The 17,236-nt window shown below is 46.6% G+C and overlaps 1 protein-coding gene across 1 annotated transcript in view; it reads left to right on the top strand.

Moving 5' to 3' along the window:
* SETD1B (SET domain containing 1B, histone lysine methyltransferase) overlaps window positions 1-17,236 on the top strand; it is a 169,976-nt gene that overhangs the window by 121,376 nt on the left and 31,364 nt on the right. The window contains 2 exon segments of the mRNA XM_033954071.1: window positions 1,063-1,497; window positions 3,866-5,455. Of these exon segments, the coding sequence (XP_033809962.1) occupies window positions 1,063-1,497; window positions 3,866-5,455 (2,025 nt within the window).

Raw genomic sequence — 17,236 nt, 5'->3', positions numbered from 1 at the left:
TAAACACTTATATCATTTAATAAATACTTTCCTATCCTTCTTACCATTAATAAAAGATCATAAATTCTCCCCCACCCCCTATCTTGAACTTATACTATTAAGGGAAAAATGAAATCTATTCATTGCAATAATTTGTTAATGGCCCCCAAACATCTTGAAATTTTTTGAAACTCCCTTTCTGTGTGGCTATTGTTTTTTCCATTTTATATATGTGACACAAAGAATTCCACCAAAAACTGTAGTTGAGTCTCTTCCAATTTTTCAAATTACTCGTTATTTGTTGTATGGCAACTCCTGTCATAATTAGTAGAAGCCTATTATTCTTAGATGATATTTGGCTCTTAGCCTTCATTGACATGTCAAATAATACAGTATCATACGATAATGCAATCTAGGAGAACCATCATGAGCCGAGCCAGCGCCGAGGGCAGATGGGTCACCCTTCGGCACAAACGGATTAGGGCCTCCTGACGAAGGCCCCATATTTGAGTCTTTGATTGTTGGGAAATCCTGGAGGCCAGGCACTCCTCTTCACGTTAATTTTGTCATCCATAAGCCTTGAATTATATAGTGGTTGGAATTAGCCACATTTCTGAAAAGTAATTTGATTGGCGGTTGAAACAATCATTTATGATTCCTCCCCCACCCCTGATTTATTTTTCAATGAAACAAGCTTTTGCACCTATCTGAAAGCAGCCACTGCTACTCAGTTAATCCTGCTTTTACAAATGTGTAAATCCAAATGCTGCTGGGCTGACCTTCCCACGAATGACATAAATCCCGTGATTTACATGCGATCGGAAAAGTCTGAGGAGTTGCCTAATGGTTATTGAAATGGCCTTTACATATGATTAGAGAGGCAGGGATTTTTAAAACCAAGCTGAATACAGAGCACATGGTGGGAGGGATAAATTTTGCTAGGAAAGTAAGAGGGAGAACGATACCAAAAACACCATGGCTAAGAAACAAACAAATATTTTGCATAATCTGTGTGCTTTTGCTATTATTGTGTTACGTAGGGGATTAAATATGATGATGTGTAATAGTTCTTTCCTTCTGCAGAAGATGTAGCCAGCATGGCTTCTTCAAAAGCCGAAGGGGAATCATCTGAAGAAAGTGAGGAGTCCTCAGAGTATGAGTCGAGCTCAGAATCAGAGGAAGAGGAGGAGGAGGAGGAGGAAGAGGAAGAACCCGAGGAGGAAGAAGAGGAAGTCAAAGATGGAGACATGCTGCTCTCTTACACAGAGATGGAGCCCCTCGTCCCGGAGAAAGCAGAGGAAGACCAAGAGATAATTCTGGAAATGATCCGAGTGGGGCCAGAGGATCTGGAGGAGACCGAGGTGAAAGGGGAGGAGCTGAGCAGAGGAGAAAAAGACCTGAGTGTGGAGCAGGCAGAGATGGACCAGAAGCAGGAGGAACCTCTTTCATCTGAAATTCTTCTTCATCCCTTAGAAGATCAAGAACGCATGACAGCTCTGTCACTTGGAGAACAGCCAGGTACCACATGCTAATTTCCATCAGAACTGTCTCTCATCTGCGGGGATTAGACAACCTTATAATATCAGGAACACATTAGAGAGCTGGCCCAGTGACCGGTGAAATGTTCTGTGTACTACTGTGCTGAGAACTTGGGTTTGATGAAAGTTCAGGCCTTCTGTTTTCTGGCGCCGACTGAGGCTTGGGATACTGCAGAAGTTGCACTCAAAGCCCCTAGAGGTAAAGGCGTCACAGCCAGTCGGTCAGTTGTGATACCTACTGGCTAGATTTAGGGCTTACAGATGCAGGGTTCAGGCAGGAACCTTGTTGCCAAGGAGTGTCACTTGCGGTGAATGAACAAAAATAAGTTTGAAGGGGATAAAAAAATAGAGAATGGGGAATGATTTCAAATCCCACAGGGGGTATAAATAGAGGGAGGTGGAAATACCTGGAGAGTTGTGAATTAAACCTTATGGCTCCAGATCCCAGTTCTGGTTTCAGTTGAACTGTGGAAGCACTTTGGAACAGGATAAAAACGCACACTTCACAACTCCTATAGCTTTAGAGGCTGACCAAAACTGAATCTGTCGCTGAAATTCACCTCTTGGTTTTGGTTGAAACCCAAGCTAAAACAGGCCTGGCTTGGCTTCCCAAACAGCATCGAGTCCTTTTCCTGGGGACCAGACGGAACCCTCTTCCCTTGTGCCTATCTTAAATCCTGGTGGTCAAATGTCCTAACCATATCAAGAGTCGCTCCTGCTCCTGCTTTCTCTGTCATCAAAATGGCTGCCTTGACTAAGGGAAGGCCTAGGAGTGGTAGAAAGGCACCATGTTTGGTTGGAGGGATAGGTGGAGAGTGTGCTGCAATTTTGATCAGGGGAGCAGGAGTTTGGTTGCAACTGAAAATGTGCTGGCATTTTCAGCTAAAACCGAAACAAGGTTGGATCAGAATTTCAAGTTGGTTTTGGTGCTGAAACTGAACCCAAAATTTGGTCAGCCTTCATATAAATGTGTCAAACATTTGCATTAAATATACCCAAACAATCTCAGACTACCAAATGTTGAGTTGTTTTAAGCACATTAAGACAGAGTTGCAAAAAAAAAAAAAAAAAAAAAAAAAAAATGGTTGGGTTTTGTTCCTTCATAGATACACATAGGCAGATCAACAAAAGTGTAGATATCATTCTCATTTGATCGTTGGCTGGCAGTTTGACCTATGCGGGGGATGGGGGAGTGATTTGTATGCTCAGTGGTGATATAACACTAGCAATGCAAACCTGGCAGTGGAATTTAACCCTTTGGTTGTCTGTATTGAAATGCTGTTTAATAAAAGTACTTCTGTGATCTGAAAAAAAATATTTAGAATGAAACGAAATGTAAAAACTAGCGGCTCATCTTTTTTTTTTTTTTTAATTCTTTATTCATTTTTTTAAAAACTTACAATAAATGTAACAGCATTTATAGCATTTTAAACTCCAATACAACACTTAATATTCTGTTAAGATCCATATCAGAATTTGTCCCCCCTCCCCCCTAATCAATTACATTCTTTAAATTCAAGAAAACCTACCATAAACCCCATTCCTATATACCTTATTTAATATTCAAATCAAAAAACCCTTCCCCCTCCCCCCCACCCTGGATGTGCATTTTTAAGGGGAAATATAATATTTAATCATTACAATATTTTGTTAATGGCTCCCAAATCTCCTGAAATTTTCTAAAATTCCCTTGCTGTGTGGCTGTTGTCCTTTCCATTTTATAAATGTGACATAAAGAAGCTGTAATTAAGTCCCTTCCAATTTTTCCAATTACTCGTAATCTGCTGTATGGCAACCCCTGTCATAATAAGTAAAAGCCTGTTATTTTTAGATGTTATTTGACTCTTAGCCCTCATTGACATGCCAAACAGCATAGTATCATACGATAATGCCACTGGATTTTCCAACTTGGTCTTGGAGGATGAGATGTACAGTGTCTGCATCTATGAGACAAACTTGTTTTTTTGTTTTTTTTTTTACTTAGAGCATTTTGAACTAGCGGCTCATCTTCCTAACAAGAATAATGGTAACGTGTATCCAGGATCTCACTGTGCCTTCCAAGGCAGAACTCACACCCCCTCCTCCTAGGCCCCTCCCCTTGCTTCTCCGAGCCATCTTCCCTACTCCTTTTTCCTCTTCATCTTTGATCTGTCGCCTTGAGCTTGTACAGGTTTGTGCGACTCACAAATATTAGATTAGATTAGATCACGCCATCAAGAAAATTGAAGATATAGTTGTGGCAAGCAGTAGCTCTGTCCTGTAAAACATGGGAGATAGTTTATAAGTGTCTTTTGTACCCCAGTTGAACTGGTAATTAAAACCGTGCTGCAATGGATTGTGTTTTTCAGAGGAGGAGTCTGAGCCATGTGTGGTGCTACAGCTGGAGGTGCAGGAGGTCTTGGAGCCAGAGCCCCAAGATGCAGAAACTCCCTACCCTTCGGCACCCTTTGGGGCAACTGTGCTACCTTTGGACACTGAAAGCAGCTATTTGGGTAAATCTGTTGAGAGCGACATGGAACGTCAAGGCAAATTGTTAACAGTGGCCAGTGGGGAGGAGAGTCTCCCTAGGACTCCTGGGAGGGAGATAACTGCACATTTGGATTCTCTCATTGTGGTACCTCCAGCCCCTTTAATGCCACCTTCTCCACCTCCTCTTCCACCATCTCCTGGGAAGGAAGAACTCTCCATCCCTCCAGACAGTTTTCCTGAGCAATTGGTCACAGCTAGGGCATCAATTGAAGATGAACTCCCGAGGACACCAGGCCGGGACATCCTAGTCAAATCCTCAGGAATTCTGGCAAAGTCACAGAGCACAGAAACTGTTCCAGCTACACCAGGAAGTGATGCCCCTCTTACCGGAAACAGTTTAACCCTCAGTTCCCCTCACATTCCCGAGAGTCCCTTTTCATACTTGTCTCAGTCCCCTGGAGTTAATAGCGGTGTTCCACGGACTCCAGGAAGAGATTTCAACTTCACCCCTACATTTCCAGAGGTTGGTGCTACTCTTCCTTGCATTGCCTCTGGCAAAAAATCATCGATTGATGAGCTGGATGAGAAAATGTTTAAAGAACCCCCCAGTGCTTCCATTGTAATCAGCGTGAATACCATCCCCTCTCCTGTTCCCTCTGTAAGTCCTTCAGAAGCAGATTTCCATAAAGAGTTTAGATTACCTCCCGATAACGTTGAATCCTCTGTGGCTTCAGAATATGTAGCAGAACCTAGAATGATGTCAAGTGAGGAGAGTGAGCCTGAAGTGAAACATGATTTGCCCTCTCCTGAATCACTGCCTCCACCCCCGCCATCCCCTCCGCCATCTCCCCCACCGCCTCCTCCGCCTCCTCCTCTGCCTCCACCTCCGCTTCCTGCTCCCACCCCTAAGAGGAAACCAGGGAGGCCTAGGCGGTCTCCTCCTTCGGTTCTGTCCCTGGATGTCTATTCCAGCAGGAACGTCGAACCTTCTGCTGTTTCCATTGCCTTGACGGAGAATTCTGTGAGGCAAGAGTTTTACGATGACCAGCTTGATGATTTGTGCAGAGTGAAAGGTCTTGAAACAGTTCCCCTAGACTTCAGGAATGATGGCTACTCGGACAAGTTGACTTATGAAGCTCTGGTTGAGAAACTTCCACTTAAGGAGCTGGAAAATCAGCGGCCTGAGGACATACGAGAAGAGTATTTTGTTAAACCTAAAAGGCAGTGGGCTAGAAGACCCAGTAAAAGACATGAGGAGATCTTGGCGTTTCCTTCACCCGAGCATCTACCTCACAAGCCTCACTTTAAGCCCCGCTCAGAGTTTGAGGAAATGACCATTTTGTATGATATTTGGAACGGGGGAATAGATGAAGAGGACATCAAGTTCATGTGTATTACCTACGACCGACTGTTACAGCAGGATAATGGCATGGACTGGCTGAATGACACCCTTTGGGTCTACCATCCTCATATCCTTTTTAAATGTGCCATGAATGAGAACAACATGCAGGACCTTCTTTAGGGAGGTACAACCTGCAAGCTTGTCTGGGGTACCTTGAGGGGCCATTCCCAATGGCATAGTCAGACCCGGTATTTTGGATGAGCCCACTATTAACTTGGACAGGTCCTTCCACCCCCCTCACCTCACAGAGATATAAAAATATAATACAGGTCTTTTTTATACCCATCCAACATCTCTCCCCTCTGTGGCGTCCTGACATCTGCCTTCCTGTCTCTCAGCCCTGGCCTTCACCAGTATACATTTCACGTGTCCTGATGCTTTCAGCGATTCATTTCTGCTGCCAGCGCAGGCCCTGGAGCCTTCCATCTTCCGCATCCTATCAAACAGGAAAAGGAAGTGGCATCAGCAAGGATGGGATATTGCAGAGGGAAGTCAGCACCGGCAGCAGAACTGAATTACCCTAGGCATCAGGATACATGCAAGGTATACTGGGTAGGGACAAGGATGAGGGATAGGAGGGCAGATACCGGGATGCCACGGGGGTGAGAGGACAGTGTTTGGTGCTGCACCTGGGTGGACCTGGGCCACTGGCCATCCAACCCCGGTTATGGAGGATTCTGCCAATAGGTATTGTAATATATTATTTTCCACTGAAATTGATATGAATGTGTCTTCCTGACAACTCATAGAGGATGGTTTTTGCTTTGCTCTGGCCATCCCTTAGTTGGGAAATTTTCCCTTTAAAGCTGTAAACCCAGCGATGGTGGTGTGAATAACATGAAGAAAGACCGGGCGAACCTGGAAGAATGGTCTGAAATTTGGCAGCTGAAATTTAATGCTAAGAACTGCAAGGTCATCTATTTGGGCTGCAAAAACCCGAGGGAACGGTACAGATTAGGGAGTGAAGAGCTTATGTGCACCATAGAAGAGCGGGACTTGGGTGTGATTGTATGTGATGATCTTGAGGTGGCCAAACAGTAATAATTTTCAGTCACTTTACAGACAAAACTTATGCTAATGCCTTTGGGATTTCAGACCACTCCTGAGTATCCTAACTCGCTGGGGTTCAATTCCTCATTCCTCCCAACATGGCAGAAGCTTCCTTATATTATCATTTTATTTTCTTATTTCAGAATTTATATGATAGTTTTAATGATTGTATAGAAAGATGGGAGGGGGGAGGGTTTTTAATTAATTTACATATTAAGAATATAATGTATGATGTTCAAGTGTTATACGATAGTATTTCATGTTGTTCTTTTTGTGCACTTGATGTAAGTTTGAAAAAAAATAAAGAAATTAAAAAAAAAATGAATTTATATAATTTAAATAGTTAGATTTAAATAGGTAACTTAGCTTATCCCAGGACAAGCAGGCAGGTATTCTCACTAGTGGGTGATGTCATCCGACAGAACCCCGATACGGACGTCTCACAAGCATGTCTTGCTTGAAGAAACTCAGAAGTTTCGAGATGCCCGCACCGATGGTCCGGGCGTGTCTCCTCAGTTCTTTTTCTTCCGCGGAGCTGAGAAGTTCACTTCAATTCTGCGCCCATTGAATCTGTTTTTTGCCTTCTTATTGCCGCGGGTTGGGTTCTTTTGACTCTCCTGTGCATTTCTTTTCTTTCTTTGATTTCTTTAAAAAAAAAAAAAAAAAAATTTTTACTTTCGATACCGGGTCGGCCGCGTGGCTGGGGCCCCACGCCTTCGACCTTGCGGCAGAACTTTTCCGGCCTATGTCCCGGCAGATCACCGGTTTTAAAAAGTGCAGCAAGTGCCAGCGCGCGATTTCGCTCACGGACCCTCATCGACGCTGCTTACAGTGTCTGGGCCCGGACCACTTTCCGAAATCGTGCCGGCCTTGCTCCACTCTGACGGCACGAGCGTTTAAGTGCCGCTGTCTGCTGTGGGAGTCCATGTTCAAGATGGAAGCTTCGTTGGACCCTTCAGCTTCGACATCGACTGGTGCCTCAACTCCTTCGGCGAAGCCCTCTGCCTCCCCGGCCGCTTCGGGCCTTCTGAAACCAGCCTCGTTCACGCCGGTTTCGGCCTCGACCTCGGCGCCGGTGCCTTCCTCCATCTCCTCGGAACAGGTATCGACCCCTATAGTTCCACCGGTGGTGCTTAAAGTGCCGAAGGCTGGCAAGCAAAAGCACGCAGCACCGAAAGAGCGCGGAGACCGTGCGGAAGGGCCCCCTTTTGGTGCGGATCCCTCCATATCGGCTTCGTTGAGGTCCATTCTGGAGGCTCAGTTTGTGGAACTCATGACCACCATGGGTCCCCGGCTGATTGCCTCGATCCAGGGTGACCTACCAGTTCCGGCTCCAAGGGGCGGCCCGCCCCCCCCTCCTCCACCGTACCGCTCGACCTCGTTGCTTAGCGAGGAGGAGCGGCGGGCGGTGTCCAGTTCGTCGAGGCGGTCCTCGGGTAGTGCCATGCCTCCCTTGGAACCGATTCCCTCGAGAAAGGCCTCCCTTAGTGATATGCCTCCTTTGGAGCCTATTCCCTCGAGGAAAGCTTCGCTTAGCGACTTGCCTCCCTTGGAACCTATTACCCCGCCCCATGACACAGTGTGGCGTCCACCTTCGAGGCCTCCCAGTCCTGGGCATAGCAGGAAGCAGGACGAGTTCTTCCAAACCCCCTATCAAGCCTGGACGGTTTCTGGGGAGGCGCCGACTCTTCCGCCTCTCCGATCGACGGCCTCGAGTCCTATCTGCTCCTTGGAGGCTTCTGGGGACCAGTATTCTCACAGAAGGGCTCGATCCCCTTCCAGGCATCGAGAGGGGCATCGATCCAGACACTCTTCGAGGCATTCCTCTCGGCACTCGACCGTCTCACCTCAGAAGAAATTGCCTCGGATGGGGTATTCTGCTTCGGCTGGGTCTCCTCCTCCGGGTCCGGAGTTCGGCGAGGTGTTTTACTCGCCCTGTTGCTCACAGGCCTCTATGGAGCCCGAAGCCTCGATTTCTTCTAGTCCTTCACGAAGACCGGTGCTGGCGGACCAACTGTCCTTTTCCTCGTTTCTAAGACAGATGGCGGATGACATGGACATTACCCTCGATGCTGGGGATCGAGATACTCCAAGGAGTACCTCGATACCATGCACTTGCCTTGTCCTCCGGCCGAGTCCTTACGCCTACCTCTGCACAAGCTCCTCGACCAGACCTTCATGAGGTGCTTTGAGTCTCCTTACTCTATTCCTGCGGTCCCTGGAAAATTGGATGCTCGGTACCGCACGGTGCATCATAAGGGCTTCAAGGGGCCTCAGCTTTCTCATCAGTCCCTCCTGGTCGAATCCTCGCTCAAGCGGTCTCATCCTGGCCAGGTGTATGCTTCGGTGCCTCTGGGCTGCGAGGGCAGGACCATGGATAAGTTTGGACGACGCATCTATCAGAATTCTATGATGGCGTCTCGAGTCCTGAATTACAATTTCCACTTTGCCACCTACATGGAATTTGTTCTACCTGTGCTTCGGAAATTCACGCCCTACATCGAGTCCCAAGCTCGGTTTGAGTTCGAGGAGGTGGTTGCCTCGCTGTCCCAGCTTCGTCTTCAATTAATGCAATCTGCCTATGATGCTTTCGAGCTCTCAGCCCGAGCGGCAGCCTGCTCTGTGGCGATGCGCCGTTTGGCCTGGTTACGAACCATTGACATGGACCCAAATCTTCAGGACCGGCTGCCAAACGTCCCGTGTGCTGGAGCGGATCTTTTCGACGAATCCATCGAGACAGTCACTAAGAAGCTGTCTGATCATGAAAAGTCCTTCCAGTCCATTCTTAGGCCGAAGCCTAAGCCTCAGCAGTCTCGGCCCTCTCGACCGCCATTGATCTATCAGCGGCGTTATCAGCCGAGGCAAGCTCCTCCTGCGAGGCAACCTGCGAAGCGGCAGCCCCCTCAGAAGGCTCAGCAAAAGTCTCAGCCGTCTACTGTCCCTAAGGCTCCTCAGCCTTTTTGACTGTCTCGTCGAGGGCATAACCAGTCTCGTTCCACCTCCCCCTGTTTTTCCCATCGGAGGGCGCCTCCATCATTTTTATCATCGCTGGGAGGCCGTAACCACCGACCTCTGGGTCCTTACTATCATCAGGGAAGGATACTCTCTTCATTTCCATCGTGTCCCTCCGGACCACCCGCCAAGAGAGTATCCTTCCAACTTGACACAGACCGCCCTTCTTCTTCAGGAAGCCCAGGCCTTGCTCCGGCTCTGGGCCGTCGAGCTGGTCCCTGTGGACCAACACAACCAGGGGTTTTACTCCCGGTATTTCCTTGTTCCGAAGAAGACGGGCGACCTGCGCCCCATTTTGGACCTCAGGGTCCTCAACAAATTCCTAGTCAAAGAGAAGTTCCGCATGCTGACCCTTTCTTCTCTCTACCCCCTCCTCGAGCAGAACGACTGGTTATGCTCTCTGGATCTCAAGGAGGCCTACACTCACATTCCCATTCATCCGGCCTCTCGCAAGTTCCTCAGATTTCGGGTGGGACATCTGCATCTGCAGTATCGAGTGCTTCCCTTCGGCCTGTCTTCGTCTCCCAGAGTCTTCACGAAGTGTCTGGTAGTGGTGGCCGCGACACTCCGGAACCGGGGTCTTCAGATTTTCCCCTACCTCGACGACTGGCTCATCAAGGCGCCCTCGGCCTCGGAGGTCATCTCGGCGACCCTGTCCATGGATCTGTTCCTGCAGAGTTTGGGATTCGAGATCAACTTTCCCAAATCTCATCTACAACCTTCACAGTCGCTCCCCTTCATCGGGGCGGTCCTGGATACCATCCGCCTCAGAGCATTCCTTCCTCCTCAGCGCCTGGAAGCTCTTCTTCGTCTCTGCCAGTCTGTGTCTTCTCGCCAATCCATCTCAGCGAGACACATGATGGTCCTCCTGGCCCACATGGCCTCTACAGTTCATGTGACGCCGTTTGCCAGACTCCATCTCAGAATTCCTCAGTGGACCCTGGCGTCTCAATGGACTCAGGTGTCGGAGCCGTTGACTCGACACATCATCGTCACTCCTGCTCTTCGGCAGTCTCTACTTTGGTGGATGACCTCTTCGAATCTATCCAGAGGTTTGCTGTTTCACACTCCTCCCCACCAGAAGGTTCTCACAACCGATTCCTCGACCTATGCCTGGGGAGCACATCTGGATGGTCTTCGCACTCAGGGATTCTGGACCAGTGCGGACCTCCTCCATCAAATCAATCTTCTGGAGCTCAGAGCCATCTTCAATGCTCTTCAAGCTTTTCAACATCTGCTTCACGACATGGTGGTCCTGATTCGCACAGACAATCAGGTCGCCATGTATTATGTCAACAAGCAGGGGGGCACAGGCTCGGCCTCCCTCTGCCAGGAAGCTCTCAGAGTTTGGGATTGGGCGGTTCGCCACAACACCTTCCTCAAAGCTGTCTACATTCAGGGGAAGGACAATGTCTTGGCAGACAACTTGAGTCGTCTACTCCAACCTCACGAATGGATGCTCCATTCCACGCCCCTTCATCAGATCTTTGCTCAGTGGGGGACACCTCAGATAGACCTCTTTGCGGCTCCCCACAATTTCAAGCTGCCTCAATTTTGCTCCAGGATCTACACTCCTCATCGCCTCGAGGCAGATGCTTTTCTGCTGGATTGGGGGAATCGCTTTCTGTATGTGTTTCCTCCATTTCCTCTCATTCAGAAGACTCTGGTCAAGCTGAGGTCCGACCGCGCCACCATGATTCTGATTGCTCCTCGGTGGCCCCGTCAACCTTGGTTCTCCCTTCTATTTCAACTCAGCAGCAGGGAGCCGGTCCTTCTTCCAGTGTTTCCTTCACTACTTACTCAACATCAAGGATCACTGCTTCATCCCAACCTGCAGTCTCTCCACCTGACAGCTTGGTTCCTCTCAACGTAACTCCTCACCAGTTTTCCCAGGCGGTGAGGGATGTCTTGGAGGCTTCCAGGAAGCCTGCTGCTTGTCAATGCTACTCCCAAAAATGGACTAGATTTTCTTCATGGTGTATTTCCAATTCTAAGGAGCCACAGCGAGCCTCCCTATCCTCTGTGTTGGACTATCTTCTACACTTGTCTCAGTCTGGTCTCAAGTCGACCTCTATTCGAGTCCACCTGAGCGCTATTGCGGCTTTCCATCAGCCTCTGTAAGGGAAACCTCTCTTTGCTCATCCTGTGGTTTCCAGATTTATGAAAGGACTTTTTCATGTCAATCCTCCTCTCAAACCGCCTCCAGTGGTTTGGGATCTCAATGTTGTCCTTTCTCAGCTTATGAAACCTCCTTTTGAGCCTCTGAGAAAAAGGCTCCACTGAAGTTTCTCACTTGGAAAGTGGTTTTTCTGGTAGCCCTCACTTCTGCTCGCAGGGTCAGTGAGCTTCAGGCCTTGGTGGCAGACCCGCCTTTCACAGTATTCCATCATGACAAGGTAGTCCTCCACACTCATCCTAAATTCCTGCCTAAAGTGGTCTCTGAATTTCATCTCAACCAATCCATTGTGCTTCCAGTATTTTTCCCAAAGCCTCATTCTCATCCTGGAGAATCAGCTCTTCACACTTTGGACTGTAAACGTGCTTTGGCTTTCTACCTGGATCGCACCAAGCCACACAGAACTGCTCCTCAACTATTCGTCTCCTTTGATCCAAACAAGTTGGGATGCCCTGTCTCGAAGCGCACCATCTCCAACTGGATGGCGGCTTGTATCTCTTTCTGCTATGCCCAGGCTGGATTACCCCTTCCCTGTAAGGTCACAGCCCATAAGGTCAGAGCAATGGCGGCCTCTGTAGCCTTCCTCAGATCGACACCGATTGAGGAGATTTGTAAGGCTGCCACTTGGTCCTCGGTTCATACATTCATCTCTCATTACTGTCTGGATACTTTCTCCAGATGGGATGGACAGTTTGGCCAAACAGTGTTACAAAATTTATTCTCCTAAGTTGCCAACTCTCCCACCATCCCATTGAGGTTAGCTTGGAGGTCACCCACTAGTGAGAATACCTGCCTGCTTGTCCTGGGATAAAGCAATGTTACTTACCGTAACAGTTGTTATCCAGGGACAGCAGGCAGCTATTCTCACGTCCCACCCACCTCCCCTGAGTTGGCTTCTCTGCTAGCTACCTGAACTGAGGAGACACGCCCGGACCATCGGGCGGGAAGGCACTGGCGCATGCGCGGTGCGGGCATCTCGAAACTTCTGAGTTTCTTCAAGCAAGACATGCTTGTGAGACGTCCGTATCGGGGCTCTGTCGGATGACATCACCCACTAGTGAGAATAGCTGCCTGCTGTCCCTGGATAACAACTGTTACGGTAAGTAACATTGCTTTTTCAGCCTTTCAGTAGAAATTTCCCCTTTACCAGTGCGTTTCGCTTTTTCTTTATCAAGCTCTGAAATCCCATTGGCATTAGCATAAGTTTGTCTGTAACGTGACTGAAAATTACTACTGTGTTGCATTGCTCAGAACATATCCTAATTAAAAGAAGATGGCTTAAGGTGGCCAAACAGGTTGAAAAGGTGACGGCGAAAGCTAGAAGGATGCTATGTTGCATAGGGAGAGGTATTGATGCCCCTGTATAAAACTTTGGTGAGACCTCATTTAGGATATTGTGTACAATTCTGGAGGCCGCACCTTCAAAAAGATATAAAAAGGATGGAGTCGGTCCAGAGGAAAGCTACTAAAATGGTATGTGGTCTTCATCATAAGGTATTTGGGGACAGACTTAAAGATCGCAATCTGTATACTTTGGAGGAAAGGCGGGAGAGGGGAGATATGATAGAGACACTTAAATACCTATGTGATGTAAATACGCATGAATTGAGTCTATTTCATTTGAAAGGAAACTCTGCAATGAGAGGGCATAGGATGACGTTATGAGGTGATAGGCTCCGGAGTAATCTAGGGAAATACTTTTTAACAGAAAGGGTGGTAGATGCATGGAACAGTCTCCCAGAAGAGATGATGGAGACAGAAACTGTCTGAATTCAAAAGGGCCTGGGATAGGCAGATGGGATCTCTCGGAGAGAGAAAGAGATAATGGTTACTGCGGATGGGCAGACCAGATGGGCCATTTGTCCTTTTATCTGTTATCATGTTTCTATGTTTCTATTAGTCCACGCTTATCACTCAGCTTCCCATGGTGTATTCTGCTCTTTGCTTGTTTTCCTAAAAAGGGATCCATTCACAGCCAGCAAGTCTTGTGAAAAGAATTTGTATTGGCCCTTAAGTGAATAAGAAACAAAATATTTTTACAGAGCTAGGGGGAGAGCTGTGGAGTGACCCAACATCAGCTGCCTGTTGTCCAGATGTTAACACAATTAGGGTTAATTAATTGCAGCTGTATGTTGGTCATAGGTACACTGTAGTGTAGCAAGGGAGAGCAGGAGGGATCAAGCCTAGTATCCTGTTTCCAATAGTGCACTTCTCTTCTAGGAAATTATCCAAACCTTTTTTAAACCCCGCGAAGCTAACTGATTTCAACGAATTCCAAAGTTTAATTACACATGTGAAGAAATATTTTCTCCGGTTTGTTTTAAATCTACTACTTAGTAGCTTCATCGCATGTCCCCTAGTCCTAGTATTTTTGGAAAGAGTAAACGAGTGATTCACATCTACCCTTTCCACTCCACTCATTATTTTATAGACCTCTGTCATATCACCCCTAAGCCGTCTCTTCTCCAAGCTAAAGAGCCCTAGCCGCTTTAGACTCTCCTCATAGGGAAATCGGCCCATCCCTTTTATCATTTTTGTTGCCCTCCCTGTACCTTTTCTAATTCCACTATATCTTTTTTGAGAGATGGCGACCAGAACTGCACACAGTGTTCGAGGTACAGCCGTACAATAGAGCGATACAAGGGCATTATAACATTTTCATCTTTGTTTTCCATTCCTTTCCTGATAATTCCTAATATTCTATTTACTTTCTTAGCAGCCGCCGCACATTGAGCTCAGGGTTTTAACATATTTCAAGTTTCTAGTTTATTAATTTTTAATATATCAATGAGTATCTAGCCGGTTTACAATAAAATGCTAAAAATAGAGATAAAAGTAACACTTGTAAAAGTGATGTTTTTAGAGAGGAGGGGACAATGACACCTAGATCCTCTTCCTGGGCAGCAACTCCTAACACAGAACCCAGCATCCCATAGCTATAGGTCGGGTTCCTCTTTCCCACATGCATCACTTTGCACTTGCTCATCTGCCATTTTGATGCCCAGTCTTCCAGTTTCACAAGATTCTCGTGCAATTATTCAAAATCCTCTTCCCTAGCAACAGCAGCAGATGAAGGGTCTCCCGTACGAGGAAAGACTGAGCAAGTTGCAGCTCTACTCTCTCGAGGAGCGTAGGGAGAGGGGAGACATGATTGAGACATTTAAGTACATCACGGGACGGGTTGAGGTGGAAGATGATATCTTTCTCCTGAAGGGACCCTCGACCACAAGAGGTCATCCGCTCAAACTCAGGGGAGGGAAGTTTCGTGGAGACGCCAGGAAGTACTTCTTCACGGAGAGAGTGATTGAGCATTGGAACAAGCTTCCAATGCAGGTGATAGAGGCACACAGCGTCCCAGACTTCAAGAATAAATGGGATACCTATGTAGGATCCCTACGAGGGTCAGCCAAAGGATAGGATCACTAGGGTATAGACTTGAAAGAGCGGGTCAGTAGAATGGCATTATTACTATTCTACTTAAAGGGGACATTAGACTTAAAAGGGAGGGTCGATGGTGTGGGCAGACTTGATGGGCTGTAGCCCTTATCTGCCGTCATCTTTCTATGTTTCTATGAATCCAGAGACCAATGGGATAGCACACATCTACCAGCAGACGGAGATAGAGAAACTGATTAACAGGTGGTCCAATTGGCTGGCACTCCTCCTGTATCTCCAGTATTCTCTATCTCCCAGCAGGAAATGGTCGCTATTCAACTAGCTCCTGAATTCTGGCTGTGACTGGAACTTTATTTTCTCCTGTTGAGGTTTCTCTTCAGTGAGACTGCCATTCTGTTTCTCCTGTTGAGGTTTCTCTTCAGTGAGTTGGCAATGCTATTTCTCCTGTTGAGATTTTCTCTTCAATGAGACAGGGGTGTCCGGCTGAATGGTGCCGGCTTTAGGGGTTACACCTGTTTAAAAGCATTGATCCCAGCACAGACCCCTGGAGAACCCCAATATTTAACTTTACAGAGCATTATGAAATACAGTAAAACCTTGGATTGCAAGTAACTTGGTTTGCAAGTGTTTTGCAAGACAAGTAAAACATTTGATTAAATTTTTAATTTGATATACAAGCAATGTCTTGCAATACAAGTACATACAGTATACACACATCACAACTGACACTGCAAGAGTGTAGTGACTGTTCTAAACGAACAAAGTCTTGCAATATGAGTACATACAGTATACACACGTCACATCATCACAACTGAGCCGATGGTTCTTCTCTCTCTTGACGCTGCAAGAGTGAAGTGACTTCTAAATGAGCGAAATCTTGCGAAACAAGTACGTATAGTATTTTGTATTAAAGTTTTTGGGCAGTGGAACGAATCGTTTGCGTTTCCATTATTTCCTATGGGGAAATTCGCTTTCATATACAAGTGCTTTGGATTACAAGCATGCTTCTGGAATGAAATATGCTCGTAAACCAAGGTTTGACTGTATAGCAAGAGTTGAACATCTTAGTTGAACATTTTTCATGACAAGCAACCATATTCAGTTTTCTTGAAAGCTTTATTTAGAACACTTTAATCACGGAGAATAGGTGTAAGAAGGGGATAGTTCAACATCGGGAGGTTTTGTTTATGCCAATGAGGTGCTTTCCCTTTTAAGTATTGCCTGCAAGTTAATTAACTGGCGGCATACAGGGATCTGAGGCTTTTTCTTCCTTGCAAGAAAGATGTGAGGAACAGAGAAAAAAAAAGAATAAAAAGATTAATTTAGTGAAGTTTTATTAAGATTTCTTGACCCAATCATTGGAGAGAAGAGTCCTTTTGGAGTAGGAGACTAGAGTTTAAATTTCTAGAATTAGAAACCAGACTGGGAGGTATAGTTTTGATAATAGAATTAGTTCTCTCAGCATTCTGCAAATATTGTTTGCTGTTAGTGAACCCCACTACACTTCTCCCTCCATATTCCCTGTGATAGGGGATTAACAGAACCGCAAATACAGAAAAACTGCGAATAACTTTTTCATATGTTATTCGCTGTTTTATATTAAAAACCATTGTGAATATGGTGAAACCACAAATAATATGGTGGGAGACCTGTCCTGTTCCTGAAGGAGAGGCAAAATATGGTGAAGAAAGTGCTGGGAATCAGCAATTTTCTCTGTAAATGCTTGAAATCAGCGATTTCTCTATACAAGCTGATGTACTTTGGGGGGGAGTAGCCAGCAAGCTAAAAACCGTGAATAATCAAAACCGCAAATGCTGAAACTGTGAATACAGAGGGAGAAGTGTATTTACCCTTCTCCATTGAGAATATTGACCATTTAAACCTACCCTCTGTTTTCTGTCTTTCAACCAGTTCTCAATCCATAAAAGGACCAGAAACATAGTCTCAAGTGTCAAGTCCAAGAGGGAAGCATCCCGAAGGGACTCAAAAAGAGCCTTGGTGAGGCTAGACAGCACCAGGTTGAGGTCCCAGTAAGGGAACAGCGACTTAACCGGTGGTCTGATGTGAAGGGCCCCCTTCATAAATCTAGCAACATAGGGATGAGACGCCAAAGAGGAACGACCGCTTGCCCTGGATCGGTAGCATGGAATGTTTGCCTAAAAAAATAAAAGTCCATAGGCCATTATTGAGATGGCCTGGGCAAATCCAATGCTT

This window comes from Geotrypetes seraphini, chromosome 8, assembly GCF_902459505.1.
Source record: "Geotrypetes seraphini chromosome 8, aGeoSer1.1, whole genome shotgun sequence".
In the NCBI taxonomy this organism is placed as follows: Eukaryota; Metazoa; Chordata; class Amphibia; order Gymnophiona; family Dermophiidae; genus Geotrypetes; species Geotrypetes seraphini.
This window is presented reverse-complemented; position numbering and strand designations above follow the sequence as displayed.